The 12,504-nt window shown below is 45.8% G+C and overlaps 1 protein-coding gene across 1 annotated transcript in view; it reads left to right on the forward strand.

The window, feature by feature from the left end:
* The window catches only part of Cacna1e (calcium voltage-gated channel subunit alpha1 E), a 443,649-nt gene that overhangs the window by 344,365 nt on the left and 86,780 nt on the right, over positions 1-12,504 (forward strand). The window contains exons 10-11 of the mRNA XM_058571374.1: positions 7,435-7,550; positions 12,186-12,239. Of these exons, the coding sequence (XP_058427357.1) occupies positions 7,435-7,550; positions 12,186-12,239 (170 nt within the window). The remainder of the gene's footprint in view (positions 1-7,434; positions 7,551-12,185; positions 12,240-12,504) is intronic.

The following is a 12,504-nucleotide window of genomic DNA, read 5'->3' on the forward strand; positions in this document are numbered from 1 at the left end:
AGCTAGGATCCAAACCTGGGTCTGTCCAGCTTTAGAACTTTTAATCATTGTGCTTCAACACTACGGGTTATACCAGTCTCATGGCCAAAAGGAAAATCGGGATGCACATTCCAGCTCCCTCGCTATCCCTTGACGGCTTCTTTGCCAAGCCTTTCCCCCCTTCATCTCCTCAAGTGAGATCTCAATATTGGAAGAGAAGGAAAAAAGACCATTCACTCCCCGAGTTCCTAAAAAGACTCTGCCTCTTTGAGTGCTTGTAACTAAAATGTCATGAAGATGTGGCATGGCACTGTTTTGGGAGCTGGGAAATCTCAGTGATGCTGCAGTCAGTCGCCACATGCCATAGGCCTTGGACTGGTAAGCTGGTGACCTCACTCTGTGCCTTAGTGTGCTGCACACAAGAGCCTGGGCTTGGACGGGCCATGCCATCTGTCATGTCCTCCCTGCCTGATAAGCTAGACTCATGGCCTTTCTTTCATTGCTATGGATGCAGGGTGGAAGGGTAGAGGTGGGACACAGAACTCTGTGTGAGGCCATTTGTTTGCCTTAACCACTTAGGGAAGTTTCTGCTCATGTAGGAGCCCTGCCCAGGTGCCCTACTGTGGAGAAGAGCGCCAGGGATGACGCAGTGCCTGGTGCTTGCATCCTTCACTCACCTGGACACTCACCTGCTGTCAGTTGCCACTGAATGGGATGGAGAAGGCTAGGTTCTGTTTGGGCCTTTAAGTCTCTTCATATCCTTTCTGGAATAAGTTGAGGGATAAATACCTGCAATCGTCCTGAGCTGTGTGACCTTTAGTAAGGTGTTTACCTTTTCTGGGGCTGTGTTTGCCCCTCTGAAAAATGGGAGAAAAGGTTCCCTGAGCTCACAAGAACACTGAATGCTGAAAACGCAGGAACACTAAAAATGTTTTGCCCCTTGCCCCCAGCCCTCTTTCCAACGGGACTGATATTAAACCACGCCCAACACAGTTGCCCATCTGACTTCCTTCATTTCTGTGTTAGCTTCAGAACTCTTAGGTTTGACGAGGGTTTTCTTGATGTCTAACCCAAATTCCTCCCAAAGATCTTATAAGCACATTGGCAAGGTTCCCTTGTAGGTAGCATAGCCCTCTGAAAATATGAACTTTGAAGATTAATGACCAGGTGGCTATTTGCATGCCTGGCATAGTCTGTCTACATATGCTTTTAGGGGGCCGGTGTGATCGTGTGTGTCTGCCAATGTGTGTGTGATGAAGCGTGCAAGTGTGTACAGGAGTGTGGGTAAACAGATCTTTGAGTCACACAGGCCAGCCCATCCTGGCGGGCTTTGTCATCCTTTTGGTTGCCATGACAGCACCAAGGGCCTCCGCATTGGTAAACAAAGCTCCCTGTGTGCACTGAATCAGGAGGAGCACTTTGGAGCTAGCAGCTGTAGAAGCCAAGCAGTCCTCCACCAGAGGGTTTCTTGCCACAACAGACCTTCCAGAACATCTTCCTCACTAGATAAACCTACAGATGCCTGTCCACGTGCTCTGTGATGCTGAGGAATTTCAGGCTGGAGCAAACCCCTCTTCTAATCCCCAAGAGTTTGCAATGTCATGACAAATTCTAGAAATGTGAATACCTCTTATCCTTACCCTATGGTCTAGGATCAATTTAATTTATTAATCGTACAGATTAGCCACTTGAATAATTATCAGTGGCAGGGGCTCCTTAATGGGTCTATAAATTGATAATATAGACATCAATTTTAATATCCATCTAAATATGATTTGAAAAAACTCTGCCTTCTCTGCCTTCATCTCTCTAGGCATGCATGATAAATGTTTGGTGCATTCTACCTTGTCTGAGATTATCTATGTAATTCTTCCACTCCATCTTATTGTGAAAAACTGTAGAATTGGCTGTGTATGGAAAGTTGATTTTTTACAATTTATGGCTCTCATGTAAACTGCTGGAAAACAAAAACAGTCACAAATGTAAATTCAGTAACTGGGAAGAAAGAAGAAAACTGCTCAACCATGCAGTACATGGAGATGAGCCTTCTTAGATCCTGTAACTGAAATGTAGAAACCTAAACTTGGTATGTGTTTGTGGTGACAGGAAGAGGGACCCGTCCAGGCTTACCCACCCACTCACCTTTCTTTCAGGCCACCTCTTGAGGGGAGCTCCAAGCTTTCCTCCCAAGGCTTGAGTGGGAGAATGGCCTGTAATTACGAATAACAGAGTTGGGTAAGGAGCAGCGTCTACAATGAGACACGATTTGATTTTTGTCATTATACACCCTCATGGAAATCCAGTAAGGATTCAAAGAGGTAGATGTGTCTTATCTCTGGTTAGGAGCAGAGGGTTTCTATATTTCTCTAATGTCAGGTCTAACTGATAAGAAACCTGAGTTGCTGGCCAATGTATTAGCAGCAGAGGTTACCTGAATACCTAGCTCTGAGAATAGGTCTGGTGGTATTTCTGCTACATCATTTTTGTTCTGCATGTTGGAATCCTGAGGTCTAGACACATCCCACATTGAACTCTATTACTTCTATGGGTGTAGAAGCACTGGACAGAGCAAATGATAAGAAGCTGGTTGTATGCCCCCTTACCCTGAGGCCTAGACTAGTGCCAGGAGGCCTTGGGCTACATGAACATGCTTCTACTTCCTATCGCTTGAGACAAGGGAATCGGATACATTGAGATATTCAGAAGGCCACTATGAGATTCCAAATTTAGTAGGGATTTTTGGCACTGATCCTCTGGTTGCTAAGTAAGGTCAAGGTCATGCACTATCTATCTTTGCAAAAGCATCATTATCTGAATAATCTCCAGGATCCTGGCAAAGAATAAATAAGGGATGCTTCCTTTTCCTTTCCCAGGCCTGGCCATCTATATACTCGGGACTCTGCTGGACATGTTAAATCTAAGGTTAGAATATTCTTATTTTAGGCTATAATGGAGCAGAATCCTGATTGACTTGTTTTCTCCAGAATACGAATAAATGGTGACTATGATATGGGCACAAAAATCAAGCGATAAATCAATAATTTGACTAATGCTATAAATTTTATTCTAAGTCTAATTAACCCAACACAAAGCAATAGTTTATTTTTCCTTTTCTGCTGTCTCAATGAACTTCCCTTTTAACAAAAAAAACCCTGTTTTTATATTTTCATTTCCCTCAACCTTGGGCTGAAATACTCTCGTAGATTTTAAAGCTGGCCCCTGGAATGCAGGGAAGCCAGCTGAGGCATTGTGGAAACTCTGTGACCTGGAGTTGGCATTAGCTTAAGTTGTGGCTCTGCTGCCTCCTTACCCGATGATCTTAGGCAAGCAACCTTTCTGAATCTCCAGGGTTTTTGAATATATAAATGAAATAACTTATAAAAATGACTTACAAATTAAAAATTTTTAAATGCCTCATAAGAAGATGAGGTTTCCTTATCTACTTTATGTGCTATGGAATCACCTGTGATAGCAGGTGGGGGGTTAAACTCCATAGGTCCCAGGTGGGATGTGACGTCATGCAGGCTCTGCTTGGCCTCAGAGTCTGCAGACTAGTCCAGGAGATCAGCTGGGGGAGTAAACAAGTGTGACAACCAGGGAGGGGTTGACAAGAGTAGGAGAAAGACACAGGTGCTAGACTTTCTACTCCAGGCTCCCAGTGAAAGAACAAAATTGATAAAGCCAATTAATAAACATGATGAAGTCCTTCGTCCTCTGCAGAGGTGCAGGGCTGACTAGGAGGGGACCCCAGTGGAGCACATTCTTTTTGTTCCTCTCAGAGTCTTCTAACAAAAGCCCAGTTGTGTCTGTGGAGCTCTGGATGTGTGAGTCCCAGCTAGGAGGCCAGGTTGGAGGGATCAGGGGCCTAAATGGCAGGAGGGGATCAGGGAACCCAGCTGGTGAGTGCTGAGGCCAGGAAACTTCCAAATACTCGGGGAGGGTTAGGCTAGCATTCATTGGCCTAGCCCAGCAGAACTCGGGTAACACTGGCATTCTGAGGCTCAGATTGAGGTGATACAGTGCATGTTTCATCAATCCTGCAGAGATGGTTGTAGAGCTTAACAAGATGGGGTGTCCATATCCAGTTACGGCTACCTTGTTGGCATCCTGGGTCAGGGTAGAGACAGAGCACCCCTGAAGAACCAGAGCAGAGCTGTCAGTGCTTACCTCATCAGCCTGGATACTTTTAATAATAATAAAATAAATTATTGAATAGATGCAATGTGCAGGCCTATTCTAGTCCAAGAAAATAAAGTTGAGTAAGAGATAGGATGTTTTCTCAAAAACATTCCCATATCGGGGAAGAGAGAGTCCCATGTGCAACTGGCCATACTGAAGATGTGACTATAAGGTGAGCTCTAAAGAGAGGAGGAGAAATGGAATGGAGGAAAAAAGATGGGTCAGGGGTAGGAGGAGCTAAATAGAAGAGGCAGCATTTCAACCTGGCCTTGAGTTTTGACAGACTCAGGCAGGTAAAAGGGATTTCAGGCAGAGAATGGCTTGACAGCCCATGCCTCAGTTAGGGAAATGTGCTCTGGTCAGAGCATGGCCCTGGTGGACTGTAGGCAGGAGAGAAATGGTGGGTCAGATTTGAAGAGAGATTGGGCTCGGACTGTGGAAGACTTTGAAGGCCATATTTAGTGTTTGTGCTTTGTTCAGAGGATGGAGAAGACTGGAGAGGAAGGGGTGACGGAGTAGAAAGAAGGTGGAACTTAGAAGGTCTGAGAGTCCTGGTTCCTCTTTGTGGCTCTGTGACACTTACCTCCCAAAGGGCCACTTAACTCCTTTGAGATTCACTTTCTGAGCTGGACAATGAAGATGCTCATCACAATGCTCACTCTACATGCTCAGGGGTGATTGTGTTCCTCTGGTCCTAGGTTTCTGAGATTCTCCTTTGGCAATGTCTTAAAGTATTAGCTCCTTCTTGTCAAGCCTTTCTGGATTTCCCAAGAACTTAGTTGAAAAAACCAAGACACATGCATATGAAAAGATAAAGTAGCACATAGAAATATGCTATATTATATATTATATGGAAATGCTGTAGGCTCTGCAGATGTGTGGGATATAAAGAACTTGGACTCTTGGAGCAGACAGTTCTGGGTTCTAATCCTAGCTCCATTTCTTATCTAAGCTTGATCAAATTGCTTAATTTTAAAGTTGAGGGTAAAAATACCTTTTCTACCTTCTTTTCAGAATAGCTGTAAAGATTAAATGAGCAACACACATGAAGGGGTGTGGAAAAGTTAGAAATTGCTGCACAAATGTTACTCACCATGGCTATTTCTTGAGGTTTGGAAGTGATATGATCCAAAGATATTTTAAAAAGATGACTCTAATAGCTGTGAGATGTGTGAAGTGAAGAAATGGGAGACAGGTGGTTGAGGGTCCACGTAGGTGCTGTGGCAATAGTCCAGGCAGGGGAGGATGAGGTCCTGAATTAGGGTAGGGTGGATTCAAGTGCCCTTTTGAAACTAGAACCTATAGAACAGTGGCACTTAACTGGACAGGAGGATTGGAAAGAAGCAGTAAGGCAAATGTCAGAACTTTGGTGGATGGTGACACTGTGAACCTCCCCAACCCCTGTTACAAATACCTGAAATCCAGATAAGGGGAGAAGAGGCATCCCAGGGCTTCACTGTTACCCTGACATTCCTGGCCCCGGTTACTCTTCATTTTGACACTCTCCTTCCCTCCCCACATTGGCACCTTATGTAGAAACCCCTGAATCTGCAGCCAGACACAGAAGAATGTGTCCTGTCCCCACACCCTCAGCTTGACTCACCATTATAAACACATCCCTTTCTCGAGGAAGCCAGCCCTACCTTGGCAGGAGGGCCAGGTGAGACCCAAACATCTACAAGTCCCTCAGTATCTGACAGGCTGACCTCTCCTCTTCCCCAGCATTGTGTCTGGGGTGCTCACCTCAGCCTCTGGTTCATTTCTTCTTCCTTGGAGAGGACGGAGGATCTTGTAGGACCCACAGTGTCTTTCCAATCCTCCTGTCCAGTTAGTGCCACTGTTCTATAGGTTCTAGCTTCAAAAGGGCACTTGAATCCACCCTACACTAATTCAGGACCTCATCCTTCCCTGCCTGGACTATTGCCACAGCACCTACGTGGTCCCTCGACCACCTGTCTCCCTTTCCACTTCACACATCTCACAGCTATTAGAGTCATCTTTTTTAAAATATCTTTGGATCATATCACTTCCAAACCTCAAGACATAGCCATGGTGAGTAACATTTGTGCAGCAATTTGTGCAGCTGGACTCCCTCATCTTCAGGTTGTGCCTCTTTATTTCTGGGGATCCCTTGAATAAGTGGGACAACTTCCAGGGCAGTGGAACACCTGGCCATGGTGGAAAGCCCTACAGAGGCAAGCAGGCAGTCCAGCTTGTAGGGGGTTTGCTGGGGAGGTTTCTGTAGGAATCCAAACATGAAGGACTGTTTGTTCATCCCATTTCCTCACCCACTGAATTCGATCCTCTTCCCAGAGAATTCTTGTTCTCGCGGGGCTTTGGTCCTTTCATTCTCAGGGGTGGCTCTGTTGCCTCTGCCTGTTAGCAGACTCGGTCTTCTTCCTGATCTTCACCATGGCTTTCCTCCGTATCGGCTCCCTCTGCCCCACTGGACCTCCCCACTGTCTTTCTGCTGGGTACCCATCCTGTCCCTTTCTTATTTAAGTGACACCATTCCTCTTTAATCCTTCAGCCCTCAACAGTGTCATTGGTCTTCAGTGGCATCCATTATTGAGCACCACAACATAATGGACACCCAAAGTAGCACAGCATTATGGTTAAGGTTCAAATTCCAACAGGCTATTTCACCTAAGTCTTGACTTCTACATCTGTTAAATGGTAATTTTAATAGTGCCTGCTTCAGAGGATGCTTGTGAGGGTAAAAGGAGTTAATGGGTAGGAGAAACTTCCTACCAGACTGGATCATCGTCATATACATCAGTCAGTGTTGTTATCAAAAACACCAAGGACAGCTTTGTCCTTGAGAGGGTGAAGAGCTTCCATTCTACCTGAAGAGATGGAATGTTGTATTTTTAAACCTAGTTTGTCACATGACTAAGAAAGACCCTTTCAAAATAAAGTGAGTAGGGCTGGGGTTATGGCTCAGTGGTAGAGCGTTCGCCTAGCATGTGTGAGGTACTGGGTTCGATCCTTAGCACCACATATAAAGAAATAAAGATCCTTGGGACAACTAAAAAAAAAAAATTAAAAATTTTTTTAACAAGCAGGGGGTGTGGTCCTGATTGGTATGCCACCAATCTGGGCAGGCCTCCTGTGTGAGGCTGAATGAGGCTGACTCCTGTTTAAACCTTGAAGAAGATCACATTGCAGCTTGGGATAAGGGGATGCGGATGTGAGGTGTACAGAAATACTTGATCACCCTTTCTGTTTACCATGGTGGTGTCCAAACCCAGTGAATTTGGCCCTTTTTGTCCACAGGGAATTTGCCAAAGAGAGGGAGAGAGTGGAGAACCGAAGAGCGTTCATGAAACTGCGGCGTCAGCAGCAGATAGAGCGGGAGCTGAATGGCTACCGGGCCTGGATAGACAAAGCAGGTGAGGGCTGGAGGGGCTGGGGCGGGTGGCACAGCCATTGGCACCTGCCCCTCCTGATGCTTCCAATAGCTTCATTCAAGGGGCAGCCTAGCTAGAGCAGAGAGATGCTTTGGGTGCCTGGTGAGCAATTTGGGTTCCCTGCTGGTACCATTTTCTTCCTCTGGGGTCTGATTGTCCCTGTCCTTGTACTAAATATTGTTCATGAGGTAGGCAGTTAACAAGGTGAACTGAGTAAAACCTAATATAACTCAGTCCTAGAGCTGCATTTGGGTTGGTGATTTTTTTATACTCTTCTTCTTGTTACTAACAATCAATACCTTTAGCAAACATATATTGAGCACCTACTTTGTGCCAGGCTTTCTCAGGAACTTGGCAATGATGAGCCAAATGGACCCCAAAATTCATATCTGGTGGAGTTCATTCTCCTCTAGTTGGGGAAAGAAAGTAATAAAAAAAAAAAAAAGATAAACTTGAGAAGAGGATACTGTTACCAGAGTTTTAAGGCAAAGGCCTTGGTTCCAAGAGTCCCAACAAATTGGGTTCAGGCATGGCCACCATCCCAATATGTCAATCAAAGAGATGAGTGGTTCTGAAGTGGGTTGAAAGAGCTTTAATCAGTGTGGCCACATTGAGAACAGATAATAGAAGTTCAATCATCTAAGATCTATCTTCAAGGGTCTAATGGGAACTTTGAGTTTTTATAGAAAATGAGAACAAGGCAAGGGTTGGGGGCTTGCATGATGGGATTTTGTGTAGCTGGTGGAAGAGGTCACCTTGGTCGGGCCATGGTCTGGTGGATTTCCTGTGAACTGCAGGAAAGCCCTCATTGCCTGAGGGGGCTCTACGGTTACCATGGTTGATGATTGCTCTTGCTTAGAAGGTCAGCCATGGTTCCATTATGGGGTAATCGCTTCCTCTCAGGGGAGCAATCTCCTCATGGGGTTCTCTGTTCCATGCACTCACCATTGCTTGGGGTAGGTTCAGTTCCTTGTTATAAAGATGCTTATCTATCAGACCTATTGTTCCTGGTTTCCAAATCAACTGCAGAAAGAAAAAAGAGTCAGGGACAAATAGATTTGGTGGGTCAGGGCCTGAGCCCTCCTTTTGTAGAAGCAGTGGGAGAAGGTAGGGCTGGAGGCCTAGGATGTGCTGTGATCCTATAGAGGGGTTAGACAGGCCCGTTTGTGTCAAAACTTAAAGAAGATGAAGAAGTGGGCCCCAGGAAGATCCAGAGGAGTATATCAGGGACAACTCCCTATTGTGGGACAGAGCCAGCAGCGTACCTGGAGTGGCACAAGTGAACAAGGAGAGGGTGTTAGGAAGCGCAGTGGGGACAGTCAGGCGTGGGCAGCAGTCACATAGGACCTTAGGAGCCATGGTAAGAGCTTTGGACTTAGCGCAGCACTGCCATGCTGACTTAAGATTTTAATGAGCACGTTGCAGCCATCCAAGTAAGGGGAGAGTAGAAAGAGGTGTTTTCCTAAGGCCTGAGCTGTGACCACTTCTCATCCCATGGCCCAGCTCTAGGAATGGCCAAGTCCCAGCTCTGAGGATCGGCCCAAACCTGTCATGATTTCACCAATACCCAGAGCCACCAGATTCCAGTCTGACTGTGGCCCAACTCATCGATCATCCTCTATCTGTCCATGAAAAGAATGCGTTTGCTTTCATTATTACTTTGAAGGTTGGATTCTATCAGTTATATATCTTCATTTTCTTTCAGAAAAAGTGATATTTTTAAATAAAAAAATATACACATGATGACAGTCAGCTTCTTTCTCTATTCCTGGTAGAAATCATACCATAGATGAGGTTATGTGGGGAAATTGTGATGCTGGGTTGCCTTCACTTTAGTCTTCCATGGGAGCTGTGGGATGCCACTGTCACACACTAATGCGCAAAAGCTCTCTTGATGGTTCTGGAGTCAACTTTTGATTATAAGGGCTGAGAGAGTGCATGTATGATTGAAATTCAGGTAAACACTCTGGTTCAGGACATGCACATTTCCTTGTTTCTAGAAGCATGAGCTGTGCGTGTGGACTATACTTCCGTTTCGCCCTGTCCCCACCAAGGCTGTTTGGGGGTGAGGTGACTATGAACCTCGCCTACCTCTTGCCAGAATGGTAACTCGGCCTCACCCACGGGAGGGCTTGCAGATTTGCCTCGAGGCCAGGCAGGCAGCTTGACATTCCCCACTGTCCTTGGCGTCCTTGGTGGAGGAGCCATCTGACAGACTGCTGAGTGAGCTGGCAGCAGACCCAGAAAAGAACCTTCCCAGCCCTGACGGTGATCCCACGCAGGGTCAGGTGGCAGGGCCCGCCATCTCAGATACTTGCAAAATTCCAGGGCTTCCCTTTATTCCAGTTAGCAAACCCAGCACTCTCCTCCTTCTAAGAAAAAAGACGGCACTCACTGTGACGTCAAGTTGTGCTTCCTGGCCCTTCCCTTTACAAATGGAGCGTGAGTGAATCAGAGACATATGGGTTACATTTCCCTGGAAAGACAACTCCAGTTCGAAAGAGAACTTGGCAAGAGGCATTGGTGGGGGAGGGGTGGTTTCAGCACATCCAGAGCCCTCAAGCGCTTCCCAGAGATCCTAAGCGCTTCCCAGAGATCCTCAGCTCTCCCCACACCTCCCCTCTGCCTGGAGGTTCTCAGATCTTCCCATCTTAAAGCAAGATACTGCTGCAGAGCAAAACTGACTCTCTGGCTAAGGTAATTAATGTGGCTATGAGGTGTTTTAACAAGGACCTAATTTTAAAGCGATGCCCTCCAAATAACATGTGCTATAAATGGCATTAAAAGGCTAAATATGTGTGCATGGAGGTGCACCCCACCATAACACTTAGCCTGTAAGCTTAGTGTTTCGCCAGAGGCTGCACTTAAAAAAGAAAGCTAAACATTTATGACTTGCATAATGGCCATCCTGCATAGTAAGGTCCAAGTCTCAAAATGTTCGCTTCCCTGGGAAATACATTATATATTCTGTTTTATATTCAGGTGGAGTTATGGTAATGGCTGTACCCTCTCCTACTTGTCCTTTTACAAGTTACTTGTTACAAGTACTTAAATTAAACTATTATTTAATAGGGTCTGCTTAGAATTCCCAGCAGCTGGTTTTTGGGTATGATTGGCAAGGCTTCCAGCTCTCTGTCCTAGGTGTTGAGGAGGGGTGAAATCAAAACTCGTGCATCTCACTGCCAGGAGGGCTCTCAGGAGTCCACCAGGTTTGGGGCAGAAGGGCTATTTTATCGGTACTTCCTGTAGGGACGCTAGTGAGGTTTATTGCCATCTGAGGAAAATAGTATTCCTCAGTTAATGTCCTGTCTCTGGAATACAGGACTGCTCACCAGCAAACAATACCAACTGATTCTTCATTTTTCCAACACCAAATGGGTATCTCAAGAGTTTGATTGAACTTTGATCTTCAACATCGCCCAAAGCTAGCATGGACCTCACAGGTTAGACAGTCCCTCTAGACTGTCTCCACTCCATATGCTGGAAAGAGGGGACACAGGTGACCTACATTTCTCCCTGACTGTATATTTGAAAGTCCCATGATCCCTGCCTCCACTCCTGACAAGTTCAACAACTTGCTAAAATGACTTATAAAGGGCTCAACTCGGGAATTGCGATCTGTGAGGCAAGCTGTGTTTTGAGGAGGGTGCTCACCACCCTCCCTGCAAATGGATGTTTTCACCCAACCCAGAAACTTCCTAAACCATTGATCTGGGGGTTTTATGGAGATCTCATTACATGGGCATGCTTAGTGTATTTAATGCTTACATCACTGGGCACTATTGATTGAACTTGATCTCCAGTGCCTTTCCCTCCCCAGATGTGGAGATGGGAAGACACTAAAGTTCCAATTCTCTAATCATATGGTTGGTTTTTCTGTCCACCAGCTATCCAGGTTCCCTTTGCCTGCCATGAGTCTCATTAGCATAGAAGAGAGCGCTTTGTGCCAGGAGCTGAAGATGAAAACCAAATATTTATTTGTTATTATATCCCAGGATAAATTCACAATGGGCCCAATCTTTGGCTCAAGCTCTGCGCATCCAAGGCAAGACAGAGATGATGGGCCACGAGGAAGCAGCCCACAAGTCTCGCTCCCCTCTTTGGGACCTTTAGGCCTCTTTCTTCATCCCGTCCTAAGAGACAGGGCAGAGCTAGAACGTGGTCTCACCTCCTGGGTGAGTAGGTAGGTGTCACAGCCTAAGGGACATCGATAAGAGAAATAAGGATGATCCCATTACTAGAAAAGTGTTTAAGAGATTTGAAGAGAAAGAAACAAGTATAGAAGGAAAAAAAAAAAAGGAACTTTTTTAGACCTATCAACTTCGAGGATGTAGTTAAAAAGACCACCTCTTCTCACCGCTCACGGTGTGCCCCTGAGAGGGTATCAGGAACAGGACTGAATTTTTCAAACCCCAGGCAGCCCCTCACTGAGACCCCTTCCTGTTCTGCTGTGCACCCTGTGCTCCTGGGTGGCACTCAGGCTCTTCTGTGCTGGCACATGTGACAGACTCTGAACCCTGTTGCCTTGAGCCAGCGCTGTCCCCAAGGCGTCTCCATTATGCACCATAATTTGGCATTAACAGATAATTTACTAAACCATTTCTTTTTTCCATCTAGAGGAAGTCATGCTCGCTGAAGAAAATAAAAATGCTGGGACATCAGCCCTGGAAGGTAAGGAAGTGTTCCAACACCCTGCTCCGTTTGCATTTGCCCCTCTTCTGAGGTGGCAATCTCTCTTGATCAAAAGAAGAGAAAGAAAGAAAAGAGGGGCGCGCTGGGATTTGAGGCGCCAGTCTCTCTGTAATAAAACCCCTCATGCTTTAAAATGAAGGGAATTGAGTCACCGATTTAAATGCCTTTTAAAGTGATGAAAATGAAACCCAAGAGTTGCTTTGTTCCAGGGCATGTGATTGGTATTGTGAAGTGCAAAGACCAT

The sequence above is a fragment of the Marmota monax genome, unplaced genomic scaffold (assembly GCF_021218885.2).
Source record: "Marmota monax isolate L192 unplaced genomic scaffold, Marmota_monax_Labrador192_F-V1.1 WCK01_AAM20220418_F8-fsc00209, whole genome shotgun sequence".
In the NCBI taxonomy this organism is placed as follows: Eukaryota; Metazoa; Chordata; class Mammalia; order Rodentia; family Sciuridae; genus Marmota; species Marmota monax.